The sequence below is a fragment of the Myotis lucifugus genome, unplaced genomic scaffold (genome assembly GCF_000147115.1).
Source record: "Myotis lucifugus unplaced genomic scaffold, Myoluc2.0 scaffold_709, whole genome shotgun sequence".
In the NCBI taxonomy this organism is placed as follows: domain Eukaryota; kingdom Metazoa; phylum Chordata; class Mammalia; order Chiroptera; family Vespertilionidae; genus Myotis; species Myotis lucifugus.
Window position 1 is genome coordinate 270,164 of NW_005871757.1, and position 21,918 is coordinate 292,081.

Below are 21,918 nucleotides of genomic sequence, written 5' to 3' on the forward strand. Positions count from 1 at the left end.
TCCTGGTGTGTGGCAGGCGCTGAGCGCGAGGAAGTTTGAGCGCCTCGAGGTGCCGCACACACGGTGGGGCCCCGGCCAGAGGGAGCTGCCCTCCGGGGCCAGGATCGGGGTCAGGGTGCAGGCACCCCGCCGTCACGTGGGGAGAACGATGGCCTGGGCCTGTGACAGTGGGATGGGGGACCTGCTTAGAGCACGTGTGATCCACAGTGAACAGTGAGTGATCCCCGACCACCCCATAGGTTCCTTAGCTTAAATAGGATAACGGATGACAAAGCACTTTACAGAGGCGAACACTGTTCCCGAAAGAGGATGGGGGCAGTTTGTGTGGAACTAGATCCGTTCATTGGGCACTTACACACCAGGCTCGGGGCACTAGTCACCGCTGTCCGCATAGATGGAGTCTTGGTACGTGCCAAGTGCTGTTCCAAACATGTTTCCATCCATTAACTCACTTCATCCTCGTACCAGCCGTACGAGCAGAATACCTACCGTTTTAATCCTCATTTGACGGGTGGGAAACTGAGGTAAGGCAGAGGGTTAAGGAACTTGCCCGAGGTGATGAGCTCATCAGTGGTGATGCCAGGATTCATGTGTCTGAGAGTCCTTCCGGCAGTCTAGACCACCCCTATGGTGATCTTCGATTACAGAGGCTTTACATGTTTTATCTCACACAGTTCTCAACTCTGTAGCAGCTGCTGTTAACATACTAGCATTTCCACTTTACAAGTGAGAGGCTGATGCTTAGAGGGGTGAAGTGCTTTGCCCAAAGCCATGTGTAAGTGGCGGAGCGAGGATTCAAGCCCAGGCAGCTCAGCTTCCAAGCTCTGGCCCTTCGGCATCAACTGGACTTTCCCAGAAGGCGGCTGAGAGGCTGGGGTCTAGGCCTAACCCGGTCCCTAAATTGTAGTGTGGCCTTGGGCGTGTCTGAGACCTGCATTAAGAACTCTTTGACTTTTAGGTCGTCTCTATAGGCCCTTCTGTTACTCATTCTGATTCTACGCTTCTGTTTTTCCCTCCTGCTTGTAGCTTGACGCCCAGCACCTGCCAGTCCCCCATGGCCCCGTGGAGCCGAGAGGCGGTGTTGAGTCTCTACCGGGCTCTGCTGCGCCAGGGCCGAGAGCTTCGCTACACGGACCGGGACTTCTATCTTGCCTCCATCCGCCGTGAGTTCCGGAAAAATCAGAAGCTAGAGGATCCCGAGGCCCGGGAGAGGCAGCTGGAGAAGGGCCTGGTCTTCCTCCAGCGCAGACTGGGGGGCATTATTTAGGATCCTCTCCTTTCCTCTGCCGTCCTAATTCAAGGGAAGGAGGGCAAAGGTGCCTTCTGTGGACCCTCCTGCTCCCCCCCTCCCCCCACCTCACAGATGCAGTAGCAGCTGCAGGTAGGTAGACCCTTGTTTCTGCAGGTTTTGTTTTTTTTCTGGTGCAGGGGACCGGGAGAGGGAGACCCTTTTCTTTCAGGGACCATAGTCCTTTAATCATTAGAAATCAGTGGAGAAACTACAGACATATTAACAGAGGTGTGTTCCCTTACTGAGAAAAAATAGGCCCTGAGTTTCAAGCCCTCTCAGAATAGGATTGTTATCACATTTTAGTTCAAGTAGAACAGTTTACCTATGAAAATGTTAGAAAAGACATTGGTTAAAGCTATTAGAGTTTAATTCAGGCTGGCTCATTATTCAGGACATTCAGTTATCTTGCAGGTCTGATCACATCCCCCAAAATGTAGCTCTGTCCTGTGACAGCGTCTGTAAAGTAAAGCAAGCAGAGTGTGCAGATATCGGGGGACGGTGTCAGGGCTCACAGCCCGGCACTGCTGCTAACGGTTGTAGGATTTAGGGCAAATCACTAAGCTGTTCGAGGCCTCCATTTCCTCATTTGTAAAATGGGCATAATAGTATGAGAATTAAATGTGAGAGTGCACCCCCAGCACTTAGGGTTACTTGGCAAGTGGTGTTAGTGCTGTTTGCTCCTGATTCCACTGTTACTAAGAAGTCCCACTAAATATAACCTAACGATCATAGTTAATTCAGCAGCTTCCCGAGGGCCTTCTATGGTGCTGGCTTTCGGGTAGGCGCTGGGATAGAGGTGAATGATCCTGTCCATCAAGGGCTTGGTCTAACGAGATCAGCAGGAAGTAATTCTGGCATGAGCAGCTCTGGTGTAGAGGGTTGGGCACAGAGCTTAGAGACAAGGATAAGCAAGCACATAGCTGCCTTGGGTCGGGGTAGTAGGGGAGTCGCGGGGAGCTGTAGGAAAGGACATTTGAGGTCTGCTTCAAATGAGAACTAGGTTGCTGAGTAGATGGCAAGAAGCAAATGTGGAGGTGCAGCTGCACTTTGTCCTGGAAACTCGAGTCTGGCATGGCTAGAATGGTGCACCTGTAAGGCAGGTGGCTGGAGTGGAGGCTGGGCCAGGTCCGGAAGGACACTGAATCCCCGGTTGAGGAGATTGGGACATCTGATAGTAGGGGGACCATCACAGCTTTGAAAGCAGCGAATGTCATGGGAGAGGGAGTGTGGCAGTGGCGGCCGGAGAATAAGTTGGTGGAGATACTAAAGGCAGCGAATATGGCCAGCCGAGATTGAGGGACCGAGGCGGTGGGCTGGCCGCACATACATGCAACTTGTACAGCAGTGGGGCTTGGTGACCAGCTGGCGGAAGCAGGAGGAGAAAGAAGAATGAAGGATAACTGAGGTGAAAGGCTTGCCAGCTGGGTGGGAGGTACTGTGTTCAGCTTTGACAGGAAAAGCAGGGAGGAGCCTTATGTAATGGCTTTCGGTTCTCCTCAGCCACTGGGTTGATTGGCAGGCCGGCCTTTGGCAGCGTGGGGCCCATAGGGGCTGCTGCACAGGAAGGCGGCAGGTCTGGAACCACACAGTGAGCTGCTAGTCTTTGGGCTCCTAATCTGTTTTGACTGAGTTGGGTTACAGGTCGCCACCACCCCCTCTTTGAAAAAAAAAAGCCAGAGTTCATAGCTCATTTGTGCAACAAATACTATGTGTCAGACACTGGCGCTGGGCAGTAGCAGTGAATGAGCCAAGTGCCCCCAGAAGCTTGTGGTCTGGTGGTTAACAGAGAGGAAATGTGAGCAAGCTACCCGAGACCCCTGTGAGCCACTCCCCAGAGCACGTCTAGTTCAAATCTCGGCACATCTTACTCACCTGGTGACCCTGGGCCAGTTACTTCACCTTTGTCTCAGTTTCTTCATCTGAAAATTGGAAATAATACTATGACTAACCTCACGGGATTGCTGGGGTGAGGAGTATTTCTCTTCCCTGAAATGGTGGCCGTGCTCAGATTCTCCACCCCCTGCCCTGCCCACCAGGTCACAACCATTTTTTGGTGTACAGTTCAGTAGCGTTAAGAACATTCACATTGTTTATGCCACATGAACAAAATCACAAATTTGGTTTTGGTACTTTTTGTTCCTCTTTGTATTCAGTTGTGTAGTACTTCCAGTTCAAAATGGAAGAAAAGCTATTCTGTATCAAACCATCTAAGCAATGTTATATTTTAAAAATGGCAACAACAACAAAAAAAGAATATTCACCTTGTGGTGTAACATCTCCAGAACTTCATCTTGCAAAACTGAGACTCTCTACCCATTAAAGCACCAGTGCTCCTCTCTGACAGCACCGAGGAGCAGCCCCGCTCCTTGCCTCTGAGTCCCGTTCCTAGGAGGCTCCCACTAGTGCAGGAACCTGAGTGGAGGACGAGCGGATAAGCACTTGCAGCTGGAACAAGTTAACTTAAAATAAGACCTTCTATCTCCCTGTTAGAGTTCATGGATGCTCTCTCCTCTTCCAGGTCACCAGGCCCTTGGGTGGGGAGCATATCGCACTAGAGTAGGAACGGCCTGCTCAACTTCACAGTTTTAACCTCAAGCCCAGGACAGCATGAGTCTGTCTCAGAAGTCAGATGTAGCTCAGAGAGCAATCTGAGTGCCTTCTGGAAGTTGACCCCTTGTCCTGTGGGTGCACATCTTAAAAGACTTAATGATAAACCCAAATTTTTGGAGTACTTTACAGTTTATAGAGTGTTTACACAGTGTTTTAGTAGATTTTTCCCTCACTATAGTCCTATGATTTAGACCCTGCAGGCATCATTCTCCCCTTTTCATAGCTGAGGGGTTAAATAATTCAGGGTTCAACGCAAGGACTCCATCTCAGGATTTCTGACTCGAAAACCCAGGCTTTTTTCTATTCTGCCACCTCCCCGCCTGCTCTCACCAGTCATCACATCAGACGGCCAAGGACTAAATGGCCCGGGCGGGAGAGGAGGGGGTTCCTTCTGGCTTCTGCTCGGATGGGACATGCCCTTCTGGTCTGCTGCGTCTCATCCCGGGATCACTCAGGGCAGGGTGGGAGCCTTTCCCTGCGAAGGGCCATTTGGATATTTATAGCACCCTTCGTGGGCCATACAACATTATCAACCTAAAAATTAGCTCGCGCCAGACATTTAATTAACTCACTCCTAACGCCTTGGCAAGGCCAACATGGCCCACGGGCCAGACGGTCCCCACCCTTTTTAGAGTGCCTACATCCAGTGGTGCTCCCTACTACAAATATATTAGCAAAGGTTCTCTTGTTTAAAACAACAAAACGGTGGTTATTATGTGTGGGAACCGTGCAATGTCTATGGTGTTCTGATTGGATTCCGCTGCCTCAACTGAGTGATATGTCCCATCTCTGTCTCAATGGTCCCGGAGAGAGGATGCTTGGATTCTTGCCTGCCTCCACCTGTAAATACAAAGGCAGCTCTCTCCTTGGCCTTGCTTGCTCTGTGCGTTTAAGTGGGAATCTATTTCATTTGGCCAAGTGGTCTCATTTGTCCCTAAGTGAAGCTTCTGTTGATTGTGAAAGGTGGAGAAAAAGGCCACCAAGGTGTGAACTCTACTAGGGGGAAATATTTTTGGACTTGACAGTGTTTGAGGCCCCAGGTGGTGATGGCTCTGTTCTGCCTTCATCCACAGGTGAGCAATGGCAGGCGCTGGCGAGCGCAAAGGCAAGAAGGATGACAATGGCATCGGCACCGCCATTGATTTTGTGCTCTCCAATGCCCGGCTGGTGCTGGGGGTGGGCGGAGCGGCCATGCTGGGCATCGCTACGCTGGCGGTTAAGCGGGTAAGTGCCTGCAGCCTGAGCCAGGGCTGGGAGAGGGGGGCGGCTGCCTCTGCAGAGCAGAGCTGGTCTGGAACAGGCCTTGACGCTGCTCATGGAGTCGAACTGGGTCACTGGTTATTAGATGAGACCTTAGGAGAGTTCAGTTAAGACTGCTGCTCGGTCTCTACCCCAAAGAAGTCGTTGGAGAGACAAATAAAGATGTTTATCCCAGCGGGTAAAAAGTTACAAGTACCCCAAATATTCTTCCTTGACTACCTTATTTAAAATAGCAACCCCCACCACGCATTGTTTCCATTTTCTTGCTTATTTTAACGATAATCTTTCTGCATACTTTGTATTTAACTTGTTTATGTTTTGCCTGTGTCCCTCTACTGGACTGGGTCTCTCTGGTTAGTGCTCTAGTCTTTACCTAGGACAGCACGTCATAGACACTCAATGAGTATTTGTTAAATGAATTAATCAGTGTTCACCATTACATTCATAAGGTACAGTGTGGTATAGTTAGAAAATGTACCATAATGTTGAACACCGGTTCATTTTTACTGGTATGAGTAAATGATAAAAATCATAAGTGAAAAAAATCGGGTTTCAAAAGTATATATAGAGCAGGATCCTAATTACCTAAATCTATTTTTCCAGAAAGAAATATACTAAATTATTAACATTTATCTCTGGGTTGTGACATTATGGATAAATCTGTTTCTTATTTATATCATTTCATGTTTCCTGAACTTTTCTATTTTCTACATGGAGAAACTATAATCCAGAATAACACGAAGGTATTGAAAATGAGTCTAGAGCTCACCAAAGCTGCTGGGAAGGAGGGAAGCAGGAGGAAGGAACATGTGTGGACGGGGCCTCTTGCTGTTTCAGATGTACGATAGGGCAATCAGTGCCCCTACCAGCCCCACCCGCCTGGGCCATTCGGGGAAAAGGAGCTGGGAAGAACCAGCCTGGATGGGCTCCCCCCGACTGCTGAACAAGGACATGAAGACAGGCCTGAGCCGGTCCCTGCAGACCCTTCCCACAGACTCCTCGGCCTTTGACACAGGTGAGAAAGCCTCTGCCCCTTCTGGGACTTACCGGTGGGCTCTCAGTGCTACTCCTGCATGTAGCAAACATTCCATGAGCACATGCGTGCCAGGCACCGTGCTAGCACTTGCCTGTTGTGCCAAGCCCTTCTTTCTGGGATCGAGGCAGCCTGGGAAGAGCTGACATGCTTCTCTCTCTTGCCTTGGCAGATACATTCTGCCCACCCCAGCCCAAGCCACTGGCCAGGAAGGGCCAGGTAGACTTGAAGAAGTCACGGCTCCGCATGTCCCTGCAGGAGAAACTTCTTTCTTACTACCGGAACCGGGCTGCCATCCCTGCTGGTGAGCAGGCTCGGGCCAAGCAAGCTGCCGTGGACATATGTGCTGAGCTCCGAGGCTTCCTGCGGGCCAAGTTGCCTGACATGCCACTTCGGGACATGTACCTGAGTGGCAGCCTCTATGATGACCTGCAGGTAACAAGGCGGTGCTCACACAGGGTCGGGCTGGGTACTGACCCACATGCTGCTCAGTCGTGCTGTTGGTACAAAAGATGAGTGACCTAGGCTTGCCAGGAAGACTGAAGTCTGACTGCTTCTGAACTCTGCACACAGGGAGCATCTGGGGAGCATTATCTTGGGTCTTGTTAGTGTGTTTTTTTCAGATATAGATCTCATTTTTTAAAAAAAATATATTTTATTGATTTTTTACAGAGAGGAAGGGAGAGAGAGATAGAGAGTTAGAAACATCGATGAGAGAGAAACATCGACCAGCTGCCTCCTGCACATCTCCTACTGGGGATGTGCCCACAACCCAGGTACATGCCCTTGACCGGAATCGAACCTGGGACCTTTCAGTCCGCAGGCCGACTCTCTATCCAATGAGCCAAACCGGTTTTGGCAAGATCTCATTTTTTAAAAAAAATTTATCTTGGTCTTTAAAAACCTTTTGTTTTTTAGTCACAACTTCTAGGAAACCATAAGAGGCCTCCTCCTTCCTCCCTCCGGTTCCTGCCTCTCCTTTCCAGTTTTCTCTTTTTGGGTCTTTAGGCGTGGGGGATGTCCCGCATACGTTCATGCCCCAAGACAATGTGGCACGTGGCGTGAGCACAAGCTGGTGTCTGCAGACCTGGGTTTAAATCCTCACTATGTCTATATCTGAACTGAAAGGTGGACAGGAAAGAATTCTTAGTTTCCTTTATTGCTGGGGGAACACAAGATGGAGGGACCTGTGTTTGAGGAAGCTGGCTTCTTGAGCAGATTACATCCCTCAAAACCTTTTTCATTCTTCTCACCAGGTGGTGACAGCCGACCACATCCAACTCATTGTGCCCCTTGTTCTGGAGCAGAACCTGTGGTCGTGTATTCCTGGCGAGGACACCATCATGAATGTCCCTGGCTTCTTCCTGGTTCGCCGTGAGAACCCAGAGTACTTTCCTCGTGGTAGTAGTTACTGGGACCGCTGTGTAGTAGGGGGCTACCTCTCCCCAAAGACAGTGGCAGACACATTTGAGAAGGTAGTGGCTGGCTCCATCAATTGGCCGGCCATAGGGTCTCTCTTGGACTATGTGATCCGCCCGGCACCCCCCCCAGAGGCCTTGACTCTGGAAGTGCAATATGAGCGTGACAAACATCTTGTCATTGACTTCTTGCCATCAGTGACTCTCGGTGACACTGTCTTGGTGGCCAGACCACACCGGCTAGCCCAGTATGACAACCTGTGGCGGCTGAGCCTGCGTCCTGCTGAGACGGCGCGCCTGTGGGCTTTGGACCAGGCCGACTCGGGCTGCCGATCTCTGTGCCTCAAGATCCTCAAGGCCATATGCAAGTCCACTCCAGCTCTGGGCCACCTCACTGCCAGCCAGCTCACGAATGTCATCCTCCACTTGGCCCAGGAGGAGGCTGACTGGTCTCCAGATATGCTGGCCGATCGGTTCCTGCAGGCCTTGAGGGGACTCATCAGGTACCTAGAGGCCGGAGTCCTGCCCAGCGCCCTAAACCCCAAGGTGAACTTATTTGCTGAGCTCACCCCTGAAGAAATAGACGAATTGGGATACACTCTCTATTGCTCATTGTCTGAGCCAGAGGTGCTGCTGCAGACGTAGGGCAGGTGAGGGCCAAAGGGGTGCTGGGCAGTCAGGCCCTGGATTCTCTGTTAGAATCACGGCTCTAGAGATGGTGCCTCACAGGGTCCCTAGGTGCCTCCTGTCCTGCTGTCCATCGCCCTGGTCACTTCATGCTGATTAGAATGACATCTTTTAAATCTCCTATTTTCTCAAACCCAACCCTTTCTATTTTTGTTACCAAACACTGTGCTCCCTCCTCCTCCTTTACCCCTAGCTCCAGGCTAGTTTTGCTGGAATGAATTGACCAGGTGGAGCGCTGGCCTGAGCTGTTGAAAACACTTGGTGTTTTGCATGTGGCCCAGGTTTTCTGCTCCTGTCTGTCCCGCCTTGCCCTTTGGCCTGCTTCTCTTCCGTGTCTTCTCTACCTTTTCCTATTGTTCATGCCTTGTTTTGTTCCTTTCCCTGGAGCACACCTGCCTAATCAAGATGTTGCCTTTAGTTGAATATCACTCACCTTATTGCATGTTTCCAAGCTGACCTCTGCAGAGCGCTCAGACAGTATTTAGGGTTTCTGGGGGTACAGTGACCTTGGATTCAGGTTCCTGGAAAAGCAGCCCATTCCCCCAACCTCCTGACCAACTCCTAGCCCTAGTGCTGAGAGGTCTCTCATGGGAACACAGTCATTGACCCACACAGAGTGGGGGCTCAAGATAAACTGATGCAATGTTATTTGGAGAGTGTGTTTTTTAGTGGCCACCAGTGAGCGTGCAGAGTGGGGGAACCGGAGGTGGCCTGGGAGAGGATCTGTGTACTTGATGTCTCCAGCTCATGTGGCTGGTCCAGACCACACCACCTGTGTGCAGGAGTCAGAGGAAGACGAGGAGGGAGGGGGCTGCAAGGGCAGCACCTCTGCATGAGCGCGTTCGTTCACCCCTTCCTTGCCTCCTTGTCCTTTAGGATGAGGCCTTCAAGAACACAGCCTTAGCCCTAGAGGTTGAAGGGAGGTGGACAGGCAGCAGGATGTCAGCTGGAAGACCCAGTCCTCAGTTGTGGCTCAGTGACCATGTTTCTCCCCCATCAGGCCTGCCTTTCTAGGATGTTGTCTTAGAGCAAGAACAGTCCTACCCGTCCGCCACAGTAATGTGAGAGGGCTGTTTGCGGAACTCTCCAGGCACCTCCAGAGGCCAAAGGGCACCCAAACATGCTCAGACCTCTCCCCAATCCCCCACCCCACCCCAGTTCTGTCTCTCTCTCACCCAGCACCTGGGGAGATTGGTGCTACCTAGGAAGAGTGCACACGGATAAAACACATGAAGGAGGTGGGGACTTCCTACTCTCCTTGTTTCCCGCTGCTACAATTGCACTATTTATTGCAATGTAAAAAGTATCCTGAGGGTGGGGAGGAGTGTTTAATACACAATGCCAGTGCATCTTCTTGTTTTGTGTATTTTTTTCCTGTTTGTGGCAAAAGCCTGATAATTCTGTTTCTGGTCACCTGTCCAGTATTTGTTCTCCCATCAAGTGTTGCTGTTTTCTCTGTGCATACTACCTCTCCAGCCGTGAGATTCTGGTGAAGCGCTGCAGCTGTCTCATTCCTTCCCAGTGACAGTGACATGAAATGGCTCTATAAATAGCAATGAAACCTCAGCTGTCCTCTGGATTTAGGGCGAGATTCCTGTTCCCTTTTTGTCATGGACGAGGGGTTGAGAACGAGGGTTAACCTTGGAGAACTTCCTGCCTTCTATGTGTGTGCAAGGGTTCCTTTAAGTGGTCCAGTTGTGTCATTTGTATGAAGGCATTGGGAGAGAAGGAAGAACATAACGCTCAGAACCCTGAGAGGGATTCCCCAGCCTGGCTGTTCAGACTCGAAATGGAGTTTTAAAAATCTATGTGCCTGAGTGCTCCCTGGTGAGTGCAGAGGTAGTGGGTATGGCATCCAGGAGAGGGGTGGGCTGAGAAAGTGAGAAAGTGTTGCCAAAACATGGGTTATTACTCACTGAGATAAGGATTTGGTTTTCCCAATGTATTATAAAACGTACAATTTGCCTGGTTGATGTGGCTCAGTGGTTGAGCGTTGATCCATGAACCAGGAGGTCACAGTTCAGTTCCCGGTCAGGGCATATGCCTGGATTGTGGGCTCAATCCCCAGTTTGGGGCATGCAGGAGGCAGCCCATCAATGATTCTGATCATTGATGTTTTTGTCTCTCTCTCTTCCTCTCTGAAATCAATAAAAAATATATTTAAAAACAAATATAAAGGCAGGGATTCTTACTGCCTTTGCATTGAAAGACTAGACAAAAAAAAAAAAAAATCCCCTACAATTTTCCCAAGGTGGTTTCTCCAACCAAATTCCACATAAAACATCGAAAGGAGAGCTAAAAAAAGAAACCATTTTAAAGATCAAGTCTCCAATTATTAAAGCCACGTGTAATTGTGATTTGAGTTTATCTCCTCTCTTAAAGAGCATCTCTCTCAACTGTGTTTCACAAAACCAAAACACCATAACTTTGCCATTTCATAAGCAAGAACCTCTTAGACGTTCTCAGAACTAGAAGCTGTGGGAATTCCCTGTCCTGGTCCTGGTGGTTTTGCTGACCAACTGGGCAAACCTCATCATAAAACATGGAAGACAGACAAGTACTTTGAGATTCTCGGGTAGAAGAGGGCAACATTCTGCTTCCCCGTCTCCCCCTTTAATTTTTGGGGAAAGATGTGGTGCCTTTCCCACCATTCTGCCTTTCTACTCATAACTCCCCTTTCCTGAAGCAATAGCACCTGGTCCTATGTCTCCATTTGGAAATTTTCTTACACCATCTAGGATAAGCAAACCACATAGCCTAATGCTTACAAAATACACACATGGTCTTGAAATTCTAATCAGTTCCAAAGTGTATTTTGATTTTCCCTGTTGCCCCTTTTTAAAAATGAGTTCAGGACAATAGTATTTTTTATACACTTGTGACTTTTTTTCAAATAAATAATCAACGCTCGTTTGGAAAAGCTGTGTTGAGGCCTACAGTCTTTCTTCCTGGGTCTCAGCCCCTGATGGTCCACTGGTTGACGCTCCAGATCAGCTGAGTTTGCTCCCTTGTACTCCACTAAAGTTGAGAACATAAATGGTTTTGATGAGGAATCAGCCTCAGGATCCCAAGGCCCAGGAGAGTCCCCAAGGATTTCTGTAAGTAGGGGTCCCCGAGTGTGTTCAGAGTTGTCTGCTGTGGTACATCTTTCTTGAGACCATGACCTGGGATTTGTTAGAACTCTGCCCTTGCTGCTGAAGCTCAAGGCCAAAGACACCTAGGACTAGCGCAGTGAGGCTGTAGCCTTTTTGGACACTACTGATTCTAAGTGGCCAAAGTACCAGAGATGTGGGTTCTGCGGTTAATTTTATACACTGTGTTGTTCACCTTTTCATTTTGATCACCTTGTAGTCTTTAAATTCTTGGTCCAATGCCAAGTCCACAGTTGGCCTTCCGGTCACTTGCCTGCCCTTCAGCAGCAGTTGGTATGTTTGGCTGGGATTTGGAGTCAGTCACCAATCTTTCTGTCCTGTCTTGGATAGCTACAGAGGGAAGCAGCCTAGCCTTGAGACACAGAACTGCTATCCTTTTTCTCCCTGAGGGAGGAGATAAAGCTGGAAACATGATGTGCTTCACAGCATGGGAGGAAGAAAATAGAGGTCTCCTTTCCAGCAGCTTTGACTTGTGTGTGGCATGAACCGTTTTCCCACAGGAGTGCTGCTGGTTCTTCCTATCAGCTCGAGCGTTGACGTGCTTGATCTGGGTCCCCACAATAGCACTGATGGGACGAGCTGCCACTGAAGTCTTTCCTCCGTGACCTCTGCAGTGTCAAAGCTGGGGCAGTGTTACTTGCTTTAATTTTCAACCAGCTGCGTGGTCAGCCCTCAGGAGCACTGACAAGTCTCTTGATAAAACAAAAGGAGGACAGGCGCTGTGGGTCCTTAGTTGTGCCTTTGGAAGACGTGTAGTGGCTCAGGGACTCTTACTGCCTTTGCACTGAACGGCTGGATGACTTCTGTGTATTGCAATTCTTGGGACTCCTCAAGGGGAAAGAAAAACCACACATACCAGGATCCAGTGTGCTTTGCATATACCAGTTGTTTATAGTTGTTGGTTTCCTCTCAGTAAATGACAGGCGTCCTCTGAGAAAGCAGGATGATGTAATGGGGATGGGGAGGTTCGTATGGGGAGGTCTGGGTCAGAAGACCTCAGTTCTGATCATCAATTGGGCACCTACCAGGTACCAGGCACTTTGCTCAGTGCTTTCCACACATGATTTCACTTCACTCTAAGGATAATGATACTACTCATTAGCCCATTTTACAGATGAGAAACAGCCCCAGCAAGAACAAGTCACTTAACCAACACATCCTGGCTGAACATGAAAGAGCCAGGATTCTTTTGGGTTTGCCCCTGAGACCTGTCTTCTAACTCCTATGCCATAGCTCCCTCGCTGGGAGCATGTGACCGGGCAGAACACCGCCCCCATTAGGCCTGTTTACCATGGTAAGGCCACTGAGCTAGATGAAGTCACTTAATGGCTCGTGGTTTAGGACAGTGGTTCCCGATGTTTTCACAGCACAGCCCTCAGGACTATTTGTAAGGCCCGCTGAAATGCATGGCGGCACAAACTCCAGGTTTCCGTCCCTCCAGGGCCTGACTGCGGAGGGAGAGAGGATGGCCCTGCCCCGAGGGCGTGGGTTCCGCTCCTCACAGGCCATGAGGACTTGCTCGGAAGCGGACGCCTGGGAGGTAGGTGAGTAAATTCCCTCCTCGTTTAGAGAAACAGCGTACCCAACCAAACAAGTTCTGCTGTGATGGCCTGCGTGTTTTAATGGACAAGCAGACATGTTTTGGCAGAATGGATATATAAAAACAGAACTGGTTGGGCCATAGGATTCTGCATCTTCCCGGCGCAGAGCAGGCCTTTGGGGTAGGTGGGCAGGGGTCAGGCGATCTTCCGCCTGCGGTCCTCAGGCTCCCCTTTCCGCTACCGAAGGGCTCCCGTGTGGTGAAATCGCACCGAAATGACATTTCCTTTTGCCCAGTTTCATCTTCCAGCCGCAATCTGGCCCCTAGTTAGAGCTGCACTAAGAGCAGGCAGCTTAGCGACCGCAGGGCCTGGGGCTGCCGTCACTATTTGGGGCTCGGTGGGTGAGAGGGGTGGTGGCCGGCTACAGGCCTGGCGGAGGGAGCCGCTGCAAAGCCGGGGCACCGCCAAGGGCGGGCGGACGACAGACCCCAGACCCGCACGCGGGAAACCCTCCGGCCCCCGCCCCTTCCCTCGCGCACCAGAGGCCACCTCACTGCACAGCCCACCCACCTTGGACCCTGAGCCAATAAAAACTCGAGTTATATATGACTCACCACGGCTGGCCAATCAGCTCGATGCGCGCTCTCCGCCGGCATCTCTCGCGATGAGAAGGCTTCGGGCTTCACAATAAAAACCTTTCTTGGAAATGACTTCTCCCCGGCCTTCAGCTAACACCGGAAGCGGGCGTGTCTGGTGGATCCCTCCGCGCTCCCAGTGACTCTTTGATCTTAGGAGCCTTGTAAAGCAGTGAGTCTTTTGTTTCTCGAGGCCTTTAAAATAGCACATTTTCTCTTTAGAGTTACGCCCTGGCCAAAAAAAGTCGTTGGTTGGAAGAGGTAGTGTGTCAAAAGATGAAAATTAGTGGGCGGGAGGCGAAGGTCACGTGACGGCGCGGAAGGATTCCTTTGTGATGCGGCTCATAAAGGAAAAAGTTATAAAAGACCCGCGGGCCGGCTATTTCGGCCATTTCCTCTCCCGCCTGCAGATGTAGACTTCTGAGCGTGTCCCTTCCTCCTCCGCTCCCACAGCTCCCGGCCGACATGGCGCACTAGAGGCAGCAGTGCCAGCGGCAGCATTGGCCTTTGCAGCGGCAGCAGCAGCACCAGGCTCTGCAGCGGCACCTCCCAGCGGCTTAAGCCATGGCGTAAGTAGGGGGACGGGCTGCTGTGTCCGGGCGCCCCTGGGTCGCCGAGGACCTGCGATCTGTCTGCCTGCGTGCGGCCGCAGGCCGGCGGCGTCGCGGAGGGGGAAGCGGTTTTACGAGCGCTGGGGACGCGTGGCCCCAGTGTGCCTGCCCCGAGACGCCGGCGCCCAAGCTGGGGGAGCGCGGCCTGGCCCTGGGCCCGAGGGAAAAGCCCCCGGTGCGAGGAAAAGCCCCCAGTGCTTCGCCTCTCCCACCCCCAGCCCGCCGGGCGAAAACGTGGCAGCAGCAAGATGGCGGCGGGCTGGGCGGCGGCCGGCGGCGTGAGTCACGGGGGCGGCGTGAGTCACGGGGGCGGGGGAGGCGGCGGCGCGGCCGCGTTTGGACGGGAGGAAGCAGCGTCTACCTCCTGCGGCCGCTGGGGGAGCGGCCCAGCGCCAAGGGCGTCCAAGGAGCCGCCTGACCCGGACGGAGCAGGGAGAGGCGCACAATGGCTCTGGCGCCACGTGTTTCCAGTTCCCTACGGCCAAGTCGGGGTTGGCCTTCCTGCCTCAGGGTGAAAAGACGAGCTTCTCCGGCCCCCCCCCCCCATCGCTAATGGGACTTTTTTCTCGTTCCTATGCAGGCTTTTCACGGCATTCAGCAGCAGCATTGCTGTAACCGACAAAGACACATTCGAATTAAACACATTCCTCGATTTCAGCAAAGCCCCACAGCATGACCGAGATGAGCTTCTTGAGCAGCGAGGTGTTGGTGGGGGGCTTGATGTCCCCCTTCAACCAGTCGGGTTTGGGGGCTGAAGAAAGCTTAGATCTCTTAGACGACTACCTGGAGGTGGCCAAGAACTTGAAACCCCATGGGTTCTCCAGCGACAAGGCTAAGGCGGGCTCCTCCGAATGGCTGGCTGTGGATGGGTTGGTCAGTGCCTCAGACAACGGCAAGGGTGAGTGCATCGTTGACTTGCCACTGAGTTCTGGTCGTAGTTGGTTGCTTTGTGCATCTGGCTGAATTGATTTCTTTTAAAATCTTTTGCAGAGGATGCCTTCTCGGGGACAGATTGGATGGTGGAGAAAATGGATCTCAAGGAGTTTGACTTCGATGCCCTGTTAAGTTTAGGTGACCTGGACACCATGCCTGATGAGCTTTTGGCCACGTTGGATGACCCCTGTGACCTCTTCGACCCCCTAGACCAGGAGATTAATAAGGAGCCCCCCCATACCATGAACCCAATTGGCCATCTTCCAGAAAGTTTGCTAAAAACTGACCAGGTTGCCCCCTTCACCTTCCTGCAACCTCTTCCCCTTTCCCCGGAGGCCCTGTCCTGCACTCCGGATCATTCCTTTAGTTTAGAGCTGGGAAGTGAAGTTGACATCTCTGAAGGAGAGAGAAAATCAGACTCCACTACTTATATTCCCATAAAGGAGGAGGATGTCACCTCAGACAATGACAGTGGCATCTGTATGAGCCCTGAGTCCTATCTGGGCTCTCCCCAGAATAGTCCCTCCACCTCCAGGGCCTCCCCAAACAGGAATCTGCTGTCTTCAGCTCCCCCCTGTGGGTCTGCTGGCCCCAAACCCTATGACCCTCCCGTAGAGAAGGTGGTAGCTGCAAAAGTAAAGGGTGAGAAACTAGATAAAAGGCTGAAAAAAATGGAGCAGAACAAGACAGCAGCTACTAGGTACCGCCAGAAGAAGAGAGCAGAGCAGGAGGCCCTCACCGGTGAGTGTAAAGAGCTAGAAAAGAAAAACGAGGCTCTGAAAGAGAAGGCCGATTCCTTGGCCAAGGAGATCCAGTACCTGAAAGATCTGATAGAGGAAGTCCGCAAGGCCAGGGGAAAGAAAAGGGCCCCCTAGTTAGGGTAGTCGGTGTGCTTGTACATAGGAGGCTTGTGCTGGAGATGTGTATCATAATAAATTATTTTGTAGTGAAAGTACTGTGCAGACTGCTGTATGTTTTCTTTCCTCAAATAACCCAGCCAGCTGTCTTAGGACTAGATTCTTAACCAGAAGGTTTCAACATGTTTTAAAACATGTAAGGTTGAGCCCAGAGTGAGATGTGCTATGGTCAGGATCACTGGTGACTCCATCGGACTCTGGGCCAGAGCTGGGAATCCGAGGGCCATCCCTTGGTTAGGGGCAAGGCTCTAGGGAGTTTTAACTGGAGGGAACTGGTAGCAGGAACAGCCCAGGCTCCACCTGTTCTCCCAGTCGGGCCTTTGCCAACATCTGTCATTCAGCAGCCAGATAAGGTTCCACAGTCAGTCCTTGAGCTGGGTGTGCTGATGAATAGTTTCTACTTCTAAGCTCTTGGGTTCTGATGCCCTTGTAAGCAAAGGGAAGGATCTAGGCCTGTCATTTGGGCAGCTTCACCAGGAAGCTACAACTTGACCGACCCCCCCCCCCCCAATCCATAGGTATATGGTCTATTCCCTCTAGGTCACTGGGGGTGGGGGATCAGTTCCATGCCCAGTAAAGTTGGGGTGACATAAGGTACTTAATCACCTGGGAACGGGTCATTGGCCAGAATTGTGGCCACTCAAGCATGGGGAGATAGAGGAAATTTAATCTGGGCTAAAAGGAGTTCTTGCTGTTCTTTGGGGCTGTTCAGGAAGTGCTGTCCTGAATTCACACCCACATTCAAAGGGACTAATGGACTGCAACTAGCCTAAGCCTAAAAGATGAATCTAAGGATATCCGGTGTGTAGCTCTCCCACCAGGGTCATTAAGACTCAGCTGGAGGAAGCGGGTGGAGAATGAGGCAGGATACCAGCTGCTCTGAGGAAGGTGGGCCACTTCCTGTTTGGAGTCCGCACCCTCCTGCAGCCTTGACCTGGATGGCCTGCTTCCTACCGCTCAGGAGGCATCTGCAGACAGGACCGGGTCCAGCTCTACGCCGGCCGTTCTGTGGCCCACGCTCAGGATGGAAAGCTGGTTAACAACCAGGAACAGAGCTCCAAGGCACATTAGAACCCATGCAGGGAGGTTGACTGTCACTCCAGCCACGGGACCCTTCAGAAGCCTCAGACAATGCCATGACCTCTGAAGCCCGTTGGGGGAGGGGGAAGAGGTAGGAGAGCTGCCTGAAGGTGCCCAGGGCCCTCCTCTCCAGCAGGCCCCCAACCCAAGGGGCCCCTGGCTTCCAGGACTTGCCCTCTCCACACTGAAGACAATGCTGGTCGGCACATCCTGTGCCCAACACTGCCGGCTGCAAGGGGTCCAGCCCCCCCTACCTTTGTGCTCAGGCACAGACCTGAGTGTGAAATCCTGTTGCTTGAAGTCGCCTCCTGAATCACCCCACCAGTCCCCCAATACTGCTGACACACACACAGGCACAGGACTTGGGCGACAGGCTGGCAGCACTCCCTCTCCCCAGACCCTGGAGTCGCATCCCTGGACCAAAGCTGCTGGCAGCTGTGGGCGCCACCCAGGGGAGGAGGGCCCCTCTGGGCTATGCCAGCAGATGCTGGGTGAACTCTCTCTGGGTGGCAGCCTGCACTGGGGCTGGACTGGAGGACTTCTGCTCTGGAGCTCTAAGAACCACACTGGGAGGTGGGGAAGGGAGGGAAGGCTCTTTGGTGCCACAGGAGATGAGACACCTCGAGTCAGACCAGCAGCACACACCCAGCTGGAGCCCATATTTATTAGAACCTGGAAGCATACCCAGCAGCCCTCCTCTTCCTCCTCGAGGTGTGGCCCCTGAGGGCCAGTAACTGGCCTCTACAGCAAACAGCCAAGAGGTCCTACTTGGGCCAAAGCAAACAATACAGTCAGAAATGTTCCTTTTTGGCAGGTAGGTAGCTCTTCCCAAGCCTGCGGGTTTCCCCTCCGTCCGAGTTTAAATGCTCCCGCAGGCGTCCAGCTCACCAGCTCCATGCCAGCCTGCCCCTGGCTTCAGCTCCAGGGCTTCCTCGGGTCAGCCTGGCCCCCTCTGTGCATGGCAGAGTGCCAGGCCCAGCAATGGCTGTGAGGTCAGAGGAGGAAGCTGGGCCCAAGCCTCTCCCACTGGGCCCTCCAGGAGCCTAGCTGCCGAAGTATTCCTGCTGGAACTTCTGGAAGTCCTCCTCCGTGAACACAGTGCCTTCAGCCTTCTTCTTCTTCTTGGCCACAGGCCGGTCACAGGCCTTGCGGCCCCGATTCTGGCGCAGAATCTGGGGATGTGCAGGAGTCAGGACATGAGGGAGCTGTACGACCTGGTACGCTCTCAGCCCTTCAGGGGGAGACGCCCCACCGCACAGCAATACAGGAACGTGGGGGGTGGCCCAAACTCCACCCTATGCTAGGGCTGAGACCCCCAGGGGTCCCCAGGAACATCCTCAGCTCTCTCCCCACAGCTTCCTTCTCATAACCCCCGACACACCTGCTGGGTGACGGACTCCGGCACGGTGCTTCTGGCACCGGTCATGAACCTCAGGTTCTCCCCAAGGTAGCCTCGACGCTCTCGCTTCTGGAACTCAGCTGTGGATGGGTGGTAAGCAGGGCGGCATAATTTCAGATGCACTCCCTGGAAGCCTTCTAGGTCCCCTCTTGATATCTCCCCATTACCCACCCCCACCCCCTCGCCCCAGCCTTGCCAAAGGCCTTGTTGTCCTTTCCCTCAATTACTGTAATGGCCTGGGCTCTTTTCTGTCAAATCCACTCTCCACACAGATCCTGCTGAAAGACCTCTTGGCTCCCAGATGCTCAAGTGACTTATGCAACAAGTATGTCCCAAGTGCTTAACTGTGTGCCAGGCACTGTTCTAGGTGCAGAGCACACAGCAGGACACCGACAGGCAAAGCCTCCTGCCCTCATGGAGCGTACATGCCAGTGGGAAGAGGTGGTAAACAGTATTTTAGAAGGTGATACATTTTATGAAGAAAAACAGAATAGTAAACAGGAATCAGGGACGGAGGGTTGCATTCTTTTTTTATTGATTGACTTGAGAGAAAGGGAGAGAGGGAGAGAGGGAGGGAGGGGATGGAAGAGAGGAGGGAGAGAGAAACACTGATGTGAGAGACACACATCAATTGGTTGCCTTTCTCACTCACCCCCAGTGGGGGCCGGGGATCGAACCTGCAACCCAGGTATGTGCCCTTGACTGGGAATCGAACCGGTGACCCTTCAGTCCATGGGCTGATGCTTTAATCACTGAGCCACACCGGCCAAAGGCTAACTTTTTTCTTTTTAACCCTCACATGAAGATGTTTTTAGAGAGATGACAGGAGGGAGAGAGAAACATCAATTGGCTGCCTTATGCATGCACACCGACTGGGGACTGAACCTGCAACCTGGGCATATTGGGACGATGCTCTAACCAGCTGAGCTACCCAGCCAGGAAAAGGATGCAGTTCTAAACCCGAGGGTCTGAAAAAGCCTCAATGAAATGATGTTTGAGCAAAGACTCAAGGGAGAGTGTAGTATGTGGGGGAAGATCATTCTAGAATCTAGATAGAGAAACAGCCAGTGCGAACGCCCTGAAGCAGAGGTGTGAGAAATGGCTGGAAGGGGAGGAGAGAGCAGCAGAAGGGGCGGGCCAGGTGGGCCTCATTAGGCACCCTGAGAACTCGGCCTTCACAGGAAGGTGTGGGGCAGAGGAGAGAAAGGTCTGACACGATTTTGTAGGATCACTTTGGCTGTTTTGCGGAGGGGGGAGTGGAAGGTGAGAGACCATTTAGGAGGCTTTCACAGTCTTTCAGGCAGAGATGTACGTAGTTCCCAGGAGCGGCAGCCACAGAGGTGCTTTTCAGATCGGCCATTGAGGCTTGAGAGTCCCCTCGCCCGTCAATGATGTACCGATTATGGGACGAGGTCTGGGCTGGCTGGGGCCACCTGTGCCCTCTGCCCTTCACACCAACATCACTGCTGCTCAAATGGGCCTCCCTTTTCTGCCTCCACACTTTTGCTCGGGCTGTTCCCTCCCTGGATTTCATCGTCCTTTGAACAAACACTTGAAACCTTTTATGCACCAGGCCCAGGTTCAGGGACTCGAGGAGCTCCCCAAGTCCTGGCACATATCCTCCCTCCCACCATCCTGCCGGTCCCCAAGTCTCTATCTCCTTAAGTGGCACCCCATCCCCCCACGATGCTCTAGGACAGTGGTTCTCAACCCTGGCTGCACATTAGAATCACCTGGGAATCTTTTTAAAATCCTGATTTCCGAGCCTCATCCTCAGGAAATTCTGCTTCTTTGTTCCTAATGTTGTGGCCCCACCCCATAACAAAGAAACAGAATTTCCGGATGAGGCTCGGAAATCAGGATTTTAAAAAGATTCCCAGGTGATTCTAATGTGCGGCCAAGGTTGAGAACCACCCACCTAGAAGAGACTGGGCTCCCTTCCGGTGTCTCCCTCTCCCTCCAGTTCACCACTGAAGCCCATCAGCGCTCCCCCAGCACAGCTCCCCCTGCACAGGTCTCTCCTCTCTGCACCCTCTCCACTGCCAGGCCACAGCGCCCAACGGGGAGGTAAGCGCAGGGCTGCCACCCGCACCCCCTGCACCCACCGCACAGGCTGCAGCGAGGGTTACCGGAGTGAACGCCGCACGGGGTTCAGCCCCCGCACGCCCACCGGTCACCGTGACATGCGCCACCTCCGACCCCCGTTCACGACAGGTCGCCTTCTCCAGGCTTCTTTCTTCCCGATTTCCAAAGGCAGCACACTTCCTTCTGTCCCTGCCTGTGCCGTTCTCTCTAGAAGACTCTTCCCCGCGCCGCTCCCTCGGAGGTCTGGCTTAGTCTTTTATTCGCCGTCCCTCTCGGGGCACCATCTTCAAAGCCCTCCTCACACCGAGTTGGCTTTGAAACTCTTTGCTGCCTCCCCCCACCCGGGGCTGTGGACCAAGCGCCCTGGGCCTTGCGTTTCACTCCTCCGTCCCCCCAGGACTCCGCTCCGCGCGTGGCTCATGGAGGTGCCTTCGGAACGAACGCCTGACCCGCATCTCCGCCCAGCCTCAGGTCCCCTTCCTCCAGGGCCTGGCCCGGCCCGGCCCCTTCCCGACCTTACCCAGCGCCGACTTGGGCACTTTTCCTTTCGCCGAGTTCCGCAGCTTCCCGGCCTGGGTCGCCTTCGCCTTCGCCTTCGCGGCCCGCTTCCCCGGAGCCCCGCTCGGCGTGGCCGGGCCCGGCGCGGCCTGGGGGGCTGCAGGGAAAGAGGAACGGACGCGGGTCGGAGGGCGCGCAGGGTTCCCACCCCCCGGGGATAAGGCCGGGCAGAGCCGTTCCGCACCCTCCGGGCTCCCGCCCTCAGCCCCAGCCGCCCGAGGCCCGCGCGGGAAGTCCGGGCAGGTTCTCCTCACCCTCGGGCGCCCCCAGCAGCTCCAGGCCTCTCCGCAGCAAGGCCGCGGACATGGCTGCACCGGGCCCCGCCCACACGCCCCACGCTACTTCCGTCCGGGCCGCCCTAGCTGTCCCAGCGGAAACCCGAGTGGGAACAGGTTTCGGGGTGAGCGGGCGGAAGTGCTCACCTTCTTTAGGACGCATGCGCCAGGGTTAGCCAGTTTACCAATGAGAGGGAACAGGGGCGGGGTCGGAGGCGGGGACAACGCGCAGACAGACGCATTTGCTGTCCAATCCCAGCCAACTACGCGTTTGGGCGCCAGGCCACGCCCCTTCCGGAAACCGTTTACAGCTAGCCTAACCGAGTTGATCCAAACTCTGAGAGGGCGGGGGCGAGCGCAGTGTTAGTATTCTCAATTTTTACAAAAAAGGAGAATGTTGAGTTGGATTTTTTTATGTACTTCAACCAAAGCA

At 53.0% G+C, this 21,918-nt stretch overlaps 4 protein-coding genes across 6 annotated transcripts; 3 read left to right on the forward strand and 1 right to left on the reverse strand.

Annotated features, from left to right (window-relative positions):
* The first annotated feature begins 36 nt into the window (after positions 1–36).
* On the forward strand, positions 37–6,012 carry LOC111823818 (MIEF1 upstream open reading frame protein). The gene is made up of 3 exons (XM_023746622.1): positions 37–213; positions 1,027–1,381; positions 5,879–6,012. Exons 1-2 carry the CDS (start codon positions 149–151, stop codon positions 1,265–1,267), a joined length of 306 nt encoding a protein of 101 aa, XP_023602390.1. The 5' UTR covers positions 37–148; the 3' UTR covers positions 1,268–1,381; positions 5,879–6,012.
* Positions 1,030–9,648, forward strand: MIEF1 (mitochondrial elongation factor 1). 3 transcript variants are annotated; one of them, XM_023746619.1, is made up of 5 exons: positions 1,030–1,163; positions 4,975–5,125; positions 5,999–6,176; positions 6,367–6,629; positions 7,451–9,648. In XM_023746619.1, exons 2-5 carry the CDS (start codon positions 4,982–4,984, stop codon positions 8,255–8,257), a joined length of 1,392 nt encoding a protein of 463 aa, XP_023602387.1. In that variant the 5' UTR covers positions 1,030–1,163; positions 4,975–4,981; the 3' UTR covers positions 8,258–9,648. The 3 variants fall into 3 exon arrangements, with proteins under 3 accessions (XP_023602387.1, XP_023602389.1, XP_023602388.1); XM_023746621.1 differs by lacking the exon at positions 4,975–5,125 and having other exon boundaries at positions 1,039–1,163; XM_023746620.1 differs by lacking the exons at positions 1,030–1,163; positions 4,975–5,125 and adding an exon at positions 5,145–5,904.
* Positions 9,649–14,000: 4,352 nt separating this feature from the next.
* Positions 14,001–16,126, forward strand: ATF4 (activating transcription factor 4). Its single transcript, XM_006109971.3, has 3 exons — positions 14,001–14,196; positions 14,819–15,136; positions 15,229–16,126. The coding sequence occupies exons 2-3, from the start codon at positions 14,911–14,913 to the stop codon at positions 16,044–16,046; spliced, it is 1,044 nt and encodes a 347-aa protein (XP_006110033.2). The 5' UTR covers positions 14,001–14,196; positions 14,819–14,910; the 3' UTR covers positions 16,047–16,126.
* A 1,672-nt stretch (positions 16,127–17,798) lies between these two features.
* RPS19BP1 (ribosomal protein S19 binding protein 1) lies at positions 17,799–21,592 on the reverse strand. The gene is made up of 4 exons (XM_006105659.3): positions 21,465–21,592; positions 21,173–21,307; positions 18,550–18,647; positions 17,799–18,340 (listed from the first exon to the last, which is right to left on the reverse strand). The coding sequence occupies exons 1-4, from the start codon at positions 21,514–21,516 to the stop codon at positions 18,212–18,214; spliced, it is 414 nt and encodes a 137-aa protein (XP_006105721.1). The 5' UTR covers positions 21,517–21,592; the 3' UTR covers positions 17,799–18,211.
* Between the last annotated feature and the right edge of the window lie 326 nt (positions 21,593–21,918).